Genomic DNA, 17546 nt, shown 5'->3' on the forward strand with positions numbered 1-17546 from the left:
TCTTGCTGATCACAGGGACATCGCAAAGTCTCTGACTTGATCCAAGAGAAGCTCTTCAAGCAGGTGACAAAAAATCCAGCCAAATAGCTGATGAAATCGGGGCGGCTCCAAAACGGAAGGATATGGAAAGAGAAAGTGTTTTCAGCTGATGAGGAATTTTTACTGTTTTAAAAGTGACTGCCTATTAAAAAAAACTTAAAATTAATTTAAATTGGAGAACAGAAGAAATAAACAGCGGAATTAAATTTGGACTGGTTTTGAACAATGGGTTATCTTACTTTTTAAATGCTATTTTTACAGATGGAATTTATGCAAGCCTTTTAAAATGAACAGATTAAGTTTCCTTCTTCTATTTTTTCTTTGACTATTCTCCGTAATCTGGACTAAAACTCTCCTCTTTCATTACTGTGGGTGTTTTTCTAACTCATTTAAGAATCGGACCATTTTTTTAAACTGGAAATGGTAACATTGTAACGCTGCTACTCAGAAGTTAGATGTTTGTATATTGGAAATGAAATACTTTTTTCACTGATTATCCTGGCTTGGCACTTCAAGGACTCACAGCTTGTTTATACAGAGTAATAATAAGAAGAAAAACACAGAGATGTTCCTTTGAAGTAGATTCTTAACCAGAGAAAGGTGAAATGTCATTGTGATGCTTAATTCTGCTAAAATCTTCTAGATTCAGATTCAGATTCAGATTAGTTTATTTGTATGCCGCCCTTCTCCAGGAGGGACTCAGGGCGGCGAACAACTCAAAAGGGGAAAAGGGGACATAAAATACAATACACGTAATTAAAATACACAAGAATCACACAGGCATACAAGTCGAGAGGGGAGGGGAACTCATCAACCCCAGGCCTGCCGGCACAGTCAGGTTTTGATGGCTTTCCGGAAGGCCTGGAGATAGGTGAGGGTCTGAATCTCTGCAGGGAGTTCATTCCAAAGGGCCGGAGCTGCTATAGAGAAGGCCTTCCCCCTGGTGGTAGCCAGGTGGCATTGGCTGGTGGACGGAACCTGGAGGAGGCCGACCCTGTGTGATCTAACGGGTCTTTGGGAGGTAATTGGCAGCAGGCAGTCTCTCAAGTACCCAGGTCCAATACCATGAAGGGCTTTATAAGTTACGACTAGCACTTTGAAGTGTATCCGGAGACCGATCGGTAGCCAGTGCAGCTCACGGAGGATAGGTGTAACGTGGGTGTACTGGGGTGCACCCACAATCGTTCACGCGGCTGCATTCTGGACGAGTTGAAGTCTCCGAATACTCTTCAAAGGCTGCCCCATGTAGAGCGCATTGCAGTAGTCCAGTCTTGAGGTCACGAGGGCATGAGTGACTGTTGCGAGTGCCTCCCGATTCAGGTAGGGGCGCAACTGGTGCACTAGGCGAACCTGAGCAAATGCCCCCCTGGTCACAGCCGACAGGTGATGTTCTAAAGTCAGCTGTGGGTCCAGGAGGACTCCCAAGTTGCGCGCCCTGTCTGAGGGGCGTAAATTTTCACCCCCCAGCCTGAGTGATGGAATACTGGCCAAATTCTTGGGAGGAAAACACAACAGCCACTCGCTCTTGTCTGGATTGAGTACAAGCTTGTTAACCCCCATCCAGATCCTCATAGCCTCCAGGCACTGGCACATCATGTCAACCGCTTCACTGAGTTGGAACGGGGCGGACAGATACAGCTGAGTATCGTCCGCATATTGATGGTATTTTATCCCGTGCCGTTGAATGATCTCACCCAGTGGCTTCTTGTAGATATTGAACAGAAGGGGGGATAGGACCGAACCCTGAGGAACCCCGTATTTCAGGGGCCTAGGGGTCGACCTCTCTCCCCCAACTAACACCGACTGTGACCTGTCCGAGAGGTAGGAGGAGAACCACCGAAAAACGGTGCCGCCCACTCCCACCTCTCGTAACCGTCGCAGAAGGATACCATGGTCGATGGTATCGAAGGCCGCTGAGAGGTCAAGGAGCACTAGGATGGAGGAATGACCTCCATCCCTGGCTCTCCAGAGATCATCGGTCAGTGTGACCAAAGCGGTTTCCGTGCTGTAGCCAGGCCTGAATCCAGACTGAAAGGCGTCCAGATAATCTGCTTCATCCAAGGACCGTCAGAGTTGAGAGGCTACCACTTTCTCAACAACCTTCCCAATGAAGGGGAGGTTGGAGACTGGACGGTAGTTGTTCAAACTAGCTGGGTCCAACAATGGCTTCTTCAGGAGGGGTCTCACCACCGCTATCTTCAGTGCCGGTGGGAAGAAGCCCTCCCGAAGAGAAGCATTCACCATCGCCTGGATCCAGCTCCACGTCACCTCCTTGCTGTTCGCGACCAGCCAGGAGGGGCACGGGTCCAGTACACACGTGGCAGCACTCACCGCTCCCATGGCCTTGTCCACTTCATCAGGGGCAACAGGTTGAAAGTCAGTCCAGAGGTGTCGTTCAAGACCTTCTCCCGGTACCCCGGCTGGCTCTGCGCAATTGGAGTCCAGGTCCATCCGAAGCCGAGCAACTTTGTCTGCGAGGAACTGGACATATTCCTCTGCTCTACCTTGTAAGGGGTTATCCGCAACCCTCATATTTAAGAGGGAGCGGGTCACCCTAAACAAGGCAGCAGGGCGTGACTCAGCGGACGCTATCAGAGCGGCAATGTGATTGTTCTTAGCTGTCCGTATTGCCGATAGACATGCTCCGATGCAGGTTTTCAAAAGTGCTCGGTCTGACTCGGATTTACTGGCCCTCCAGCAGCGCTCTAGGCGTCTCTTTTGGCGCTTCATCTCCCGGAGGTCCTCGGTGAACCAAGGGGCCCTCCTGGATCCACTGCCGCAGATCGGCCGTAAAGGCGCAATCCGGTGGAGAGCCTCAGACACTACCGAGTTCCAAGTAGCAACTAAGGTCTCCACCGGACTGCGGGCGAGAGTATCAGGCATAACGCCAAGCGCCGTCTGGAAACCCTGAGGATCCATAAGACGCCTGGGGTGGAACCACCTAATCGGTTCCTCCTCCCTACAGCGGGGGATTGGTCTCCGAAAGTCAAGCCTCAGTAGGAAGTGGTATGACCATGACAGGGGCAAGATCTCACTATCCCTCAAACCAAGATCACAACTCCACTGCTCCGAGAGAAATACCAGGTCGAGTGTGTGACCCGCTGAGTGAGTTGGACCCTGGATTACTTGGGTCAAGCCCATGGCTGTCATGGAAGTCATGAACTCCTGTGCTCCATCAGAGTGTTCGCCAAGCGAAGGCAAATTGAAGTCCCCTAGTATCATAAGTCTGGGGAACTCAACCGCCAGCTCGGCTACTGACTCGAGGAGCAAGGGGAGGGCTGTTGTCATGCTGTTGGGAGGCAGGTACGTCAACAACAAGCCCACTTGACCGGCAAGGTCCATCTTCACCAGCAAGGACTCCCACCCGACAAGCTCTGGAGCAGGGATCCTACGAGGAACTAGAGACTGTCGAATAACAATAGCCACTCCCCCCCCCACTCTGGGGTCGCGGTTGATGAAGCACCTGAAAACCCTCTGGGCACATTTCTGTGAGGGGGACTCCTCCCTCCGGACCCAGCCAGGTTTCAGTAATACATGCCAGATCTGCCCCCTCGTCTATAATTAGGTCCTGGACGAGAGGAGCCTTATGAACCACAGATGTGGCATTTAGCAACAGCAACCTGAGACCAGGGTCCTGATTACTCACGCCATCTGGCCTTGGAGTGGAACTCACAGGGCCGGAAGGGGGGATCCCTCGAATATAGGGAACCCTCCTTCCCTGGTAATGGCTTGCCCTGAAGTTCCCGCCATATCTGCCCCTCCCCATTATGACCCCTATGTTCCGGCCCACTCCCGCATCTGCGGTCCCTTCACCCTCTCCCCCAGCTACCGGATTAATCGGCAGCCCCTTTGACACACACAACCAAGGGCCGGAACCAGGCCCGGGCCCCCCTAGCACTTCTGCCAAGGCACTCAGTGCAGGAGGTCCCAGCTAAACTCCTGGCCCACCAAACAAACCCATACATACAGCCAGTCAATCCCCACAATACAAGTTAAAACAAAAACAGCAATATAATAATAAAAGTGGGACATTCAGTCAGTCACAATCATACCATACACTCCCCATACCTATAAATATAAAAATTGAGTAAAAAATTTACAAATATATAAAAATTAAGATTATGATTATGAGCCTGCACAGTCCAGCCAATTGTATAGTCCAAGGAGGCCGGGGAATAGTGTCCAAGCCTCTCGAAAACAGATATCCGAAGTCCAAGGATAATGGGGCATAAAATGATAGTTCACAATAGTCCAGAGCGAATCCAGGCAAGTCTGAAAGTCAAGTGGGCTGCAGGCAATAAGCTAGAGTAGCAGTGTTTGTCATCTGGAAATCATGGCACAATTTCAACACCAGAAAGAAGTTTTAAATCTGCAAAAGTTATTCTCAAAAATACAGAAATTATCAAATACAAGTGAGAGGATAGAGAAGAAGTTGGATTACTTAGTGCATCTAACAGTAAAATATGATGGAGAAGTTGAAGATGTTCATCAAATGGAAAAAGTGGCGGTTAAAATCCAAAAAATAGAAGAGGAAAATGAATATAAAGAAATTAAAATTGCTGATATTTATGGTGATTGGTTTGTTTCTGAAAATGGAAAGAATGGAATACTGAAAGAGGAATATAATGGAGGGGAAACCTACCCCAGATGGGAAGATACAGAAGAGGAAAAAATAAAAGAATTTATGGATTTAAAGAGAGAAATCTTATTAGCAATAGTTTTGATAACACCACCGACAATCAAAGATAAGCAGATTAAGGAAACAGAAGAAGGGCATCGGAATTACATGAGAGATCTTATAAGCAAAGAGTTGCTAAGAGGAGTCCATACAAAGCTGATTAAGGAGATGATTAGAGGACTGACGCCATAAATGGCAGAAGATATGACACTGTTTTGTTACTGGAAAGATACAGGTTGATAGATGGAAGGGTATAATTTAAAACGAGCTAAACTTAGCAAAATTTAGTGATAATAAATATAGTTAAATAAATAATTGATAATGATAATAATGTATACAATGTGTAGTGTTATGATAAGTAATAACTGGATATGAATATTGAATGGTACCCATGAAAGGAAGATTAGAAACCCTTTTGGATTTAATAATAATAGTAATAATAATAATAACAACAACAACAACAATAATAATATCTAAATTGAATGGTGGAAATACAATCAGGGCCATAAATACCTGGGCAATACCAGTTATAAGATACACAGCTGGTATAGTTAACTGGACACAAGCTGATTTGGACATTTTGGACTGAAAAACCAGGAAACTAATGACAATGCACTACAGTTTACACCCACGTGGTGATACTGATAGATTATACCTGCCCCAAAAATCAGGTGGCAGAGGATTATTACAAGTGAAGCAAACAGTTGAAGAAGAAAAACATGCACTGGCTGATTATTTAAAAGAAAGTCAAGAACATCTATTAATCGAAGTAAAGAACAAAAATCTACTGAAGGCCCAACAGACAAAACAAGAATACAGAAAAGATGTGATAAAATCAAGAATGAAGAGTTGGCAGAACAAAGCACTGCATGGCCAATTTCTGGAAAAAATAAAAGATAAAGTGGACAGTGAACAAACTTGGTTATGGTTAACAACAGGTACATTAAAGAAAGAAACAGAGTCACTAATCCTGGCTGCGCAAGAACAAGCTATCCGCACAAATGCCATTAAGGCCAAAATCGAAAAATCCTCTGATGATGCCAAATGCAGACTTTGCAAAGAAGCTGATGAAACTGCTGATCACATACTCAGCTGCTGTAAAAAAATCGTGCAGGCTGATTATAAATTGCGGCACAATTCAGTAGCACAAATGATCCATTGGAATTTGTGCAAAAATTATAATATTAAAACAGCAACAAACTGGTGGGAACATCAGCCTGAAAAAGTCACCGAAAATCAGATGGTCAAGATCTTGTGGGATTTCTGTATACAAACCGACAAAATACTGGCGCATAATATACCAGACATCACACTGGTTGAGAAAAATAAGGTCACAATCATAGACATCACAATACCAGGTGATATCAGGGTCGCTGAGAAGGAACATGAAAAAATCGCAAAATACCAGGACTTAAAAATAGAAATTCAATGACTATGGCACAAACCAGCAGTGCTAATTCCAGTGGTAATTGGCACACTGGGTGCTATTCCAAAAGCACTGGAATTACATTTGAAACAGTTAAAAATTGACAAAATCACCATCAGTCAAATGCAAAAAGCCGCACTGCTTGGATCTGCACGCATATTACGAAAATACGTTACGACGTCCTAGGCCACTGGGTGGGGCCTCACTAATAACCAATGCCAAATCCGGCAAAACAACTGGCCGCTGTGAAACAATTGTATAATAATAATAGAATTAAGTTAGATTCAGTTAAGTCTTGATTACTGGGGGGGGGGAATGATATGATGCAGGATATAGTCAAATGAAGGAGGGATAATGATAATAACGTATATATACATATGGGATCAATATAAGGAAATGAGATGTAAATTGTAAGCAGTGATTTGGAAAGAAGGATAGAAAACTTTGTTATTAAATATTATGGATTTTTAGCTAGAATAGGATATAAGGATTTAGTGTCATTGGAGGATTTTAGAAATAGTAAATGAAATGCCAATATGTGGTTATGTATTAAATCTTGGTATATTTTATGATGAAGGACATTTAAACAACTATAGTCAAATGAAAATGGAGGTATGATGACGGTAACGTATAAATATCTGAGTTAAAATACCTGAGTTAATATGAATTATGCTTGATGACTGTGGAAGAGATGCACGAAAGTCTTTTGTAACCAACTGATACACTTTATACAGTATGTAAAAAAGGAAGATTTTATGTGTTGTGATTGTTTTGAAAATAAAAAATAAAAAGACTTTAATAATAATACAATTGTATAATAATAATAATAATAATAATAATAATAATAATAATAATAATAATAATGATGAAAATATTCCTGCAGCTACCAGAGGTAGTGCTGGCATTGATTTGCTATTGCAGGAGGAAGTGAAATTTAAATTTTCTGGGGAGGTTCAAGTAGTTCCATCTCAATTATCAGGCTCCCTACCAAAAAATGATGTAGGGCTTGTCCTTCCGAGATCAAGCATGGGTAAAAAGGATATTTTTTTATTCCTGGGGTGATAGATTCGGACTATACTGGCATTATTTATGTTCAATTGTGGACCAATTTGCCCCACATTTTGCCCTTTTACACTAGTCCTGCTCAACTCCTGAATTTGCCTTATTTTGTCCTGGCAGGGGAGAGCCAAAGGACAGAGGGGAAGGAGACTTCGGTTCTACTAACCTGGCCACTTCTGTCATAGCTACTGTCACTACCCCGATCATATTTCAACGGCCCCATCAGATCATTGAACTGCAGGGTAAGCCCTTTGAAGGAATTTTGGACACTGGAGCGGATGTTTCAGTGATCTCTGCGAAGCAGTGGCCTGTCACCTGGCCAACTGAGCATTGTCCAAGTATATGTGTGGGGGGGGGGGGTCATCAAACTGCATGTCAAAGTGCACAATTTCTTTCAGCCCATTTGCCTAATTCAGATTTGGTCATTCAGGTCCGCCCCTTTATATTAGATATTCATGTCAGCCTTTGGGGACGTACCTGCTTAGTAAATTGGGTGCCACCCTTACTTTGGAAGACTGAGGCTACTGCCCTTCTGTTAACTTGGCTGGTTAAAGAGCCTGTGTGGATTGATCAATGGCCCATGTCACATGAAAAATTGGTGGCTCTCCACCAAATGGTAAACGACCAGCTGGTTGCTGGTCATGTTGTGCCTTCCACTAGTCCGTGGAATACCCGTTTTTGTCATAAAAAAGAAAAGTGGTAAGTGGCGTTTCTTGCATTGATGACCTTAGGCCATCAATGCCTGTATTCAACTTATGGGCCCCTTGCAGTACGGGACACCCACCCCTAATTTGATTCCCCAAGATCATGAGGTAATGGTAATTGACTTGATTGTTTTTTCTCTATTTCCCTCTGCCCCCCTGACCAGGAAAAGTTTGCATTTACTGTGCCTGCAGTGAATCATTCAGAACCTAATAAACGTTATCACTGGAATGTCTTGCAACAGGGAATGTTAAATAGTCCTACTTTATGTCAGCTTTATGTTGCTGCAGCATTAGCTCCTTTTCGCAAGCATCATCCGTTGGCTTTGGTATATCATTATATGGATGATATTTTAATTGGAGCCCCAAAGATACAACCTAATTGACTTTCAGAAATACAAAATGATTTAGGTGTCTATGGATTGCAGATTGCCCCGGAAAAAATAAAATTGCATACTCCCTATCTTTATTTGGTGCATAAAATGTTGCAATCTTATTCTGCTCCAGCTTTTCCTTGCTTGAACTTACCCAAAGTTATTTTGTTGGTTGATTTACAGCAATTGCTGGGTACCCTTACTTGGATTCGCCCATATTTTTCCTTGCCTACACATTTACTTAGCCCCTTATTTGATTTATTGACCAAAGGAAAACAATGTGGAGATCTCATTGCAGTTCCCTCTGCAGCACTTGCCACAGTTGAGAAAATTAATGATATCTTGAGCACTCAGTTTGTGGATCGTATTCCTCATAGAGATTGTCAGTTAACACTTCTGGTGTTTCCTACTAGTAAGCTGCCTATGGGAGTATTAGCTGTATTAGAAGACAAAAAGGTATATTGTGTTGAATGGCTTTACTTACCTCATACCCCATCTCAAAATGTCTTGCCATTTATCCAGGCCATTGCTGAATTAATAACTTTAGGACACACTCGAGCTTGCCACAGAAATGGGACCAATTTGATTAATATTGTTCTTCCTATTCCGAAATCTGATTTCCAATTTTATTTTCAGAATAACTTATCTCTTCAGTGTGCTTTAACTGACCATGTGGGCTGTATTGCATATCATTTGCCTAAAGATCCTCGGCTTAATGACTTCTTCTTTTCCTGTCCGCCCACTGCTTTCGTCTTCTCCGCTTTCGCAAGCTCCTACTGTTTTTCAGATGGAGGACAAATGAGAGGAGTGATTGTTTACAAGGTTTCTCATTATGATACCTAGAAGGCGTGCTACACTGCTAAAGGCATCATAGCAAGTGGTATCTTGTATGACCTACAATTGTAATAGTAGCCCAGGCATGCTTTTGCACTTGTGTTCAGTACTGAATACTATATCAACATGTTTGTGCTAAAATATTAAATAATTTAATTTGAAAATTAATAAAATATTTGTTTAAAGTCAGAAAATATATCTGAGAAAAAGGTTATTCATAGAAATAATGGGTCAGCATTATAGTGACAGTGGAAATACAGTTGGATGTTTTTCTTTTGGTTATATGTTTTTTCTGTATTTATAATACACCATCCTACCAAACTCAAGATTTTCAGATTTTTCCATGTTTGAGTTTCTAATATTCTAAAACTTGAATGGAAGAGGAAAACTTGTCATGATTAATAATGTATTATCATTAAGCATTCAAGCATGGTTTTATATCAAAGATAAAAGGAATGAAAGGAACATGATGAAATATGTTAATGTTAATTATCATTTTGTGAAAACATCTTTAATTTACACGTAAACCTTGCTTCATCTAAATAGAAATAGAAAAATATACTTTATTTTGCTTATATTGAGTACATTATAATTAACTTTATTTTTCATCATAGCAATTCCAGAATAAAAAACTAGGATGAATATTGTAGTTTTACTACTATTTTACTGGCCTTGAGCTTGCATACTCAGATCCAGTGGACTACTAGATAGTGATATCCAATATACATACATACATACATACATACATACATACACATACACATACACATACACATACACATACACATACACATATATATAACATATATGGCTTATCATTATTACTTGTAATAATTTGCCATAGAAAACATGCTGTCTTTGAAAAGATAATTCTGCACATACTTACTTTAATGGTTTGCCTCCAGAAGTTGGTGGGTGCTCTATTACTGGTGGTTTTTAAGAAGAGATTTGACAGCTGTTTTTCTGAATTGTCTCCTGCTTAAGCAGGACTAGAACAGGGGTGTTAAACTCAATTTCATTGAGGGGCCATCTCAGGGTTGACTTTGACCTTGGGGGCATGGTGGGCATGGCCAGCTCATTCATGTTGCACTGCCTGGGATCACCCAAGCTCCCCCTGATCTCCGTTTTTGCTAACAGAGGACCGCGGGCCAGTCCTTTGCTGTTTCCAGGGCAGCCCTGTGGGCCAGATCTAATTACCCTGCAGGCCACATCTGGCCCACAAGCCTTGAATTTGACACCCCTGAAGATATCCAAAGTTCCTTACTCTTATCCTGTAATTCTGTATAATAATAATTAAGTATATCAACTACTGACCAGGGACGTGCAGTCACTAGAGGCAGGGGAGGAGGGGCCTCACCAGTCTCCTAAGGGAAAAGAAAGAATTTTAAATATTTTTTTTAAATAATTAAAGCCAGGGTAGTTGCTACCAGATTCAGAGTCACAGTGGCTTGGTGTCTTCTCTCAGTGTTAACTATGGGAGGAGGCCAGAGAACTCGGGGCCTCTTTTGCCTAAGGAATTGTTCACCTTTTAAAAGTTAAGGAGGAGTTAAAAACCAAAAACTTTCATATGCAAAAGAGGCACTGATTCTCCCGCCTCCTGATCGGGGAGCAGCGAATCATGCCTTATGAGCACGCTTACGTTGAGCACGCTTACGTTGGGCGGACAAAAGGAGAGTTGAGAGAGTTTCCACAGCTGGAAAAGGTGGATCCGACGGAGGAAGGGGGGATTCAAACTCTGCTCTGCAGCCCAAACTTTCTCCTCCCAGCAACTTGGCCTGTTGGACACAGTGGTGGCGGGGGAGGAATGGGCTGGGTGGGCTGGCTGGCTGGGGAGGGGGGAGCCCTTTAAAGCCCTGCTGCCGCGCCTTCCCAGCAAGACTTCCTTTCCGCTCGCGGTTTCCCTTGCCTGCCTTAACCAAAGCTTGGCGCCCTGCCTCTGCTTTTGCGCTCTCCCTCAGCTGTGCAGCAGCTTCGGCGGCAGCTCTCGGCCTACGGCAGCAACATCGCACAGGCTGTGGAAGGAGAAGGAGGAGGAGGAGGTAACCAAGAGAGGCGTTTAATGGGCGTGCGCCCCACAGCCAGGACCGTCATTGCGCCTCAAGCCGCATTTCTTCCTGCAAAGCCCTTCGGGCATCAGGCGGAGCTCTCGGGTTGCCCGAAGGGCTTTGCAGGAAGAAACGCGGCTTGAGGCGCAATGACGGTCCTGGCTGTGAAGCGTACGCCCGTTAAACGCCTCTCTTGGTTCCGTCCTCCTCCTCCTTCCACAGCCTGTGCGATGTTGCTGCCGTAGGCCGAGAGCTGCCGCCGAAGCTGCTGCACAGCTGAGAGAGAGAGAGCGCGCGAAAGCAGAGGCAGGGCGCCAAGCTTTGGTTAAGGCAGGCAAGGGAAACCGCGAGCCAAAAGGAAGTCTTGCTGGGAAGGTGTGGCAGCAGGGCTTTAAAGGGCTCCCCCCTCCCCAGCCAGCCAGTCCACCCAGCCCATTCCTCCCCCGCCACCACTGTGTCCAACAGGCCAAGTTGCTGGGAGGAGAAAGTTTGGGCTGCAGAGCAGAGTTTGAACTGCCGAGTGACGTGCGGTGAGCTTCATGGCCGGTGAGGGTCCCGCTCTATGGCGGACGTGCGCCGGGGCTTCGGCGGGGCTTTCACGCTTGCCTCACTGGGCATGAAGCTCACCGTACGTCATTGCTACTGACAGTGTTTCTTCTGTCACTGCTTGGATAGCTATCAGGTTTAGTAATGTCATAAAATGCTTCTGCAGCATTTGAAGTCAAAACTCAAGTGTGATCCAAAATGACAGTAATGCATCTAGTATTTCTTTTTCACAGAGTAAGTATGGAGATTATTAATTATATTTCTCTTTTTTCCATTTTGGAAGTGAAAGTGGTTCTCAGATATCTACGCTGCAGATATTAATTACAAATTTGCTACCTTAATCAAGGAGCTGCATCATATAAATTCAAGCCCCATGATATGAGACTTAATAGCAAGTATTTCAGTATGCTTCGTGAAGTTTTGAAAAATCCTCATATTGTATGACTATTACTAAAATTTGCTTTAAAAATTAATAGATTTCATATAAAGTATCAACAAGGAGTTAGAAATTTATATTATTTACTAAACATTTTTTTAAAAAAATTCATCACCTATATCAAACTGGATTAATTCATGAATTAAGTCTGAATCATCGTATGATCCAGGCATTTACCTGGCTGTAACAGTTAGAGAGCACCTGTGAAGCTTCCAAGTAACATGTCCCCAATAAAAACAGTTCAAGGCAGGCATATTCCAACAAAGTCTTTTTATTAGGAACACATCAAATTGGCAAGGTCTCGGAGTAATTCTGGATCTGGCTATCTTCCGGAATTACGCCCTATATATATATTAGAAATATCCTCTCCAGAGTCACATTCTCCAATCAGTTCATAGTCCATCAGTCCGATGATGCCAAACTCCACCTTCCACCATCTACAGGCACTTTCACTGTTCTCATGGGAAATAAAGCCACCTAGCCATAACAATCCCCTTATCTTTCCTACCCCCCTTCTTGCTACCAGATGTGGCAAGCTTGAAGCACTGTTAATTCCCATACAGCATATTGAAAGAAGTAGGAAAGAATATGCATAAAAAATAACTACAATTAAAAATGGCAACACACATTTCAGCTCCAGGATCAACAGCACCTACATACCACAAATGGTGTTTTTAAAATAAATTATTTTAAAAGGGGTTAGAGAAATGCCAAAAAAAATAAGGGGTTGCACCATTGCAGGCAACATAAATTAGCATTTTTAAAAAATGAGCTCTTTGGCTATCTTCAGAGATGAAGATGAAGAGTAATTATCCAAGTTTCTAGGGCAGAAATCTTATAGTCCCTACATTCCTAGTAACTATAGTATTCACAGGATTTGTACCCTGAAGATCTAAAAGTGACCCTTCCCCCACCCACATGCCTTCGGAAATTATTCTCCTCTCCTCCTTCCACTCCATTCCAACTCCTCTTCTTTATAGCAGGGTCCAGCTTCATTCATCTATTCATTTATTTAGCCAATTTTTGGAAGCGACTTCTTTCAGGAAGAATTGTAACAGTTCAAGAGCAAAATATATTTTACTTGTGCTGTATGAAAACCACAGTCATTTTTAAAAACATAAAAGCAGCCAAGGAAAAACAATATTTAAGGGAAGTAATTCCAGGAAGCCAAATTGAACAATGCATTGATTCTATTGCTGAGTACAGTTAAAGTGTCAGGATAATTGGGGTGTGTTGTTCTCTCTTTAGTGAGTTCATCTCAGTATCTTGCAGGGACTAAAGAAACTCTTCAGTGAGGAACTGCTGCCATGTCTACATCTGTTTTCTTAATTCAGAAAAAAAGACATACTTAAAGAGATAAGATGTACCATATTTTTTGGACTATATCACGCACATTAGCTTTAGAAGAGAGGGGAAAAGCTGCCGCCGCCACCACCAACCCATTCGCCACCACTCCCACCCATTTGTCCCTGCCACCACCCTTTCAGTGGCCGGTTCACTGTGGCCAGTTCACCACAGCCCATTCACCTCCTGTTCATCGCCATCACCACCTCTAATGGGGATTGCCGCCGCCCGTTCACTGGTGATCACATAGTGATCGGCGATGAACGGGCAGTGGCGATCCCCACCACCTAGAAAGCTGATTGGCACCGCCCCAACCCCCCCCACCGCAATATTTGCTCTATAAAATGCACAGACATTTCCACCCACTTTTTTTGGGGGGGGGGTCTGCATCTTATGGTCCGAAAAATATGGTACATAGTATAGAAAAAGTGGGGAGGGAGACATCCAGTAAAGAAATGTAGAAAAAGGAAAATTTTATACAATTACAATTGAAATATGAAATTTGTTGTATAAACATAACTAGTTGATGGATTTAAAAGGTTATTAACCAACATCATACAGGATCATCTATTATCTTCCATCACTTTTTGCCTGTGGGCTTCCTATTGTTGATGGCACTATAGATATGATTAAATAGGCTCATACTTGGATGCAGCAAAAATTATGTTTGTAATTTCTTACATGTCAAATTATTAAACAGCTATAGTAAAAAAAATGCTTATACTTGTAGAACTACTAATCTTTCATGCCTCCTGTCATCAATATTCTGTAATTAAAATAAGTTCTAGCTATTCTATAATATATACTGTAATTTCTCAATTTTACATGCCGTAAGAATACACAGGGAGAACTGTATGAAGATGATATGTCAGTTTATGACTCATCAGAGAAGTACAAAGGTAAGATGTCCATGGTTCATATCTCTTGCTAAGCATTATCTCAACAGTATGAGTAATGCTTGTGCTAAGAATTATGGAAGATGAAAATCAATAAATCTTGAAGACACCAACTTAGGAAAAACAATAAATATCTGCAACTTGTATAAAATCTGTTTATGAAGAAGATTCAAAATAATAAAATTAAAATATGATATTATTTAAATCACTTAAATTATTCCTTGTCATCTTGACCAGTCTATATTTTTATTTCTCATTAACAAATTTACCATGTTTTATAAAACATAAATATATAAAGAAGGGATTTCTCCAACTAGTTGGTTCTTCAAGAAAGCTGATAATTTTAACTAAATTTATGTACCATATGGAAAGCCTCCAGAAATTCATTGAAGTCAATGCTACCATCTTTATTAAAATCCATGGTGCGAGCTAAACTGTCAATGGATTCATCACTCACATCATTCTTCACATGTGCATTAAAGAGTTTCCATGTTTGGCGGAATTCATCAGCAGAAATAAGGCCTAAACAAAGGGACAACCAGGGTTACAAAAGCACTGCAAATTTGTATAAGGGATCTATATATTGCATGTTAGTTCTATACGAGAATGCAGGTGTCTGAAGAAAATAATGTAGAACTTCAAGCTACATCAGTTGCACATGTTACTGGTCTATGCCTGGTGTGATTTCAAAAGCTGGTTATAGACTTTAAAACTATAAGAAGCACAGGACCTTAGCAATATAGCAATAGCACTTAGACTTATATACCATTTCAAAGTGCTTTACAGCCCTCCCTAAGTGGTTTACAGTGTCAGATACTGCCCCTAACAATCTGGATCCTCATTTTACTGACCTCGGAAGGATGGAAGACTGAGTCAACCTTGAGCCAGTGAGACTCGAACTGCCAAACTGCTGGCAACCAGCAGTCAGCACAAGTAGCCTGCAATAATGGACGCTAATCACTGCACCACCATGGAAATTCCTACTTTCCTACATAAATGCAGGTTAGCTTCATATGAATCTGTAGAATTCATGTGAATGACTATAATCTCTTCTTTCAGAAATAAAATACGTCATAACAGAAAAGCTGAGGCTGAGGTGGAGGGTTGTATATGTAATTATAACATGGAGTTCTTCACCTTAAAAAACACGGTTTGGGTTGGTTTTTGCAAAGTATTGGGGGAAAAAATTTCTGTTAATTTTATTGGATTGTAAGAGATTATTTATTTTACTAAGAATTCTTACAGCTTTGGGCAGTAGCCTCCAAGACAGGATGAGTACAGAAAATTGATGTGACTCTCAAGGCAAAGTTTCCATAGCTGCTGTTCAGAGAAGATCCTGGCTGTAAAGAGCCAGTTATGAAACATCTGTACAGAACAGACTCCACAACATACTAATATTCCCTCTATTGGTACTGTTTGCTTATTACTCTATTTTTAGAAATTTAGTGGGGGTTTTGAACACCCAATAAATTATTTTCTGAATGCTATGCTAATCAGTAGTACAATAAACAAAATAGTCATCAATCAAGGAAATTGCTAAGACTACAGGATAGGGACATAAGACACAGGGGTTTTGTTTTGCATCAAAACTAAACCCCCTTTTTTTTGCTTGTTTGAGCATCATGGTTCATACTCTTGCAATCAAATCACTTTGGGAATCCAATTTGCAAAGAGGGCAACAAAAATGAGGCATTTGGCAGGAAGATGTTAACAAGCTTTTCTCTAGAGTGTAGCATCACATGATCAAAAGATACTACTCTTTTTAGGATAATTAAGTGACTAGAAAAATCAACTAAATTTTTATTTATCATCTTGTCTTTATTTTTAGTTATGTATTGTGATTTAACTTCACCAATTAGGTGGAAATAAACAACTGCTTCACATATTACTCAGTTCAATATTTCAGTGCTTTTAATTAAGAAAAGCCAACTTAAAGTATTTTAAGATAACTTAATAAATACAAGACCCTCTTTCCCTAATTCATCCTACCATGGTATCTGTAACTCTCTATTCTAGGTTTAGACACACTACACACTTCATTAGTACATGAAGGTAGATATGATGTAGTTGCCATTACTGAAACTTGCTGGGATGAAACCCATGACTGGAATGTACTGATGGAAGGATACAAACTAGTCAAAAAGAAACAGAACTAACAAAAGAGGAGGTGGAGTTGCATTATATACCGCTGTGTGCAAAAGTCCTGCATGCTTTACGGTTTATGACATTTTTTGTATAGGCCATTGATTTTATAATATTTTATGCTAACTGCTATGCAAATATTGTTATACAGGGGTTTTTTAAGTGAAAAGCATAAGCTTTTTGCAATTTGGTGCTGTTTGGATGGGGATTGTGAATTTTCTTGCATGCTTACAATGCATGCTTACAATGAATATGAAAACAGATTAACTGATGCATACCCAGTGGCATACGTGTTGCAATTACTTATTAAGGCCGATGCTAGTATTTTATTAACATTATTATTGTTTGTGGCCCTGAAAAGGACTGTTTTTGTAACCAAACATGGTTACTAATATGAAATTGGCCAGCCTTTATTGCTTATCACCAGGTGGCATCGCTTCGGCATGGACTGTATAAGCCTTTGCACATGATCTTTAGTGACAATGCTGCAATAATGGATTCTTTAGTGCCAGGCTGCAATAATGGATTCAATCAGCTCCTGCTTGGTCTTTGAATGCTTCTTGCTTATTTCGTAACCAATCTTGGCCCACAAGTTCTCAATTGGGTTCAAATCCGGGCTCTGAGCTGGCCAATCCAGGATTCAAACATCATGCTTCTTCATCCACTGCTGGACGGACTTGGCTCGATGACAAGGAGCGTTGTCATCCTGGAAGTAAAAGTCCTTCCCCACAAGTTGCTGAGCTGAAGGAAGCATGGTCTTTTCCAGGACTTCAACATACTGCTTGGAATTCATGATTCCCCGCATGAGTTGTATCCGACCAATACCAGAAGCAGCGATACAGCCCCAGATCATCATGTGCAATGGATGCTTCACAGATAGATTCAGGCAGTATGGCCTAAATTCTTCAGCTGGAAATCTTCTGATATACTTATTGCACTGATTCCAAGTCAAGTAGAAATTGCTCTCATCACTGAAGATGACCTTGGCCCACTGTTCATTGGTCCACTTGGCATACGTCTTGGCCC

General features: G+C 41.9%; 1 protein-coding gene across 1 annotated transcript in view; it reads right to left on the minus strand.

Annotated features, from left to right (window-relative positions):
- Window positions 1–14015: 14015 nt before the first annotated feature.
- The window catches only part of PPEF1 (protein phosphatase with EF-hand domain 1), a 75854-nt gene continuing 72323 nt past the window's right edge, over window positions 14016–17546 (minus strand). Inside the window, exon 16 of the mRNA XM_032226844.1 lies at window positions 14016–14900. Within this exon, the coding sequence (XP_032082735.1) occupies window positions 14722–14900 (179 nt within the window). The 3' untranslated portion in view covers window positions 14016–14721. The remainder of the gene's footprint in view (window positions 14901–17546) is intronic.

Source organism: Thamnophis elegans, chromosome 11 (genome assembly GCF_009769535.1).
Source record: "Thamnophis elegans isolate rThaEle1 chromosome 11, rThaEle1.pri, whole genome shotgun sequence".
Taxonomy (NCBI): Eukaryota; Metazoa; Chordata; class Lepidosauria; order Squamata; family Colubridae; genus Thamnophis; species Thamnophis elegans.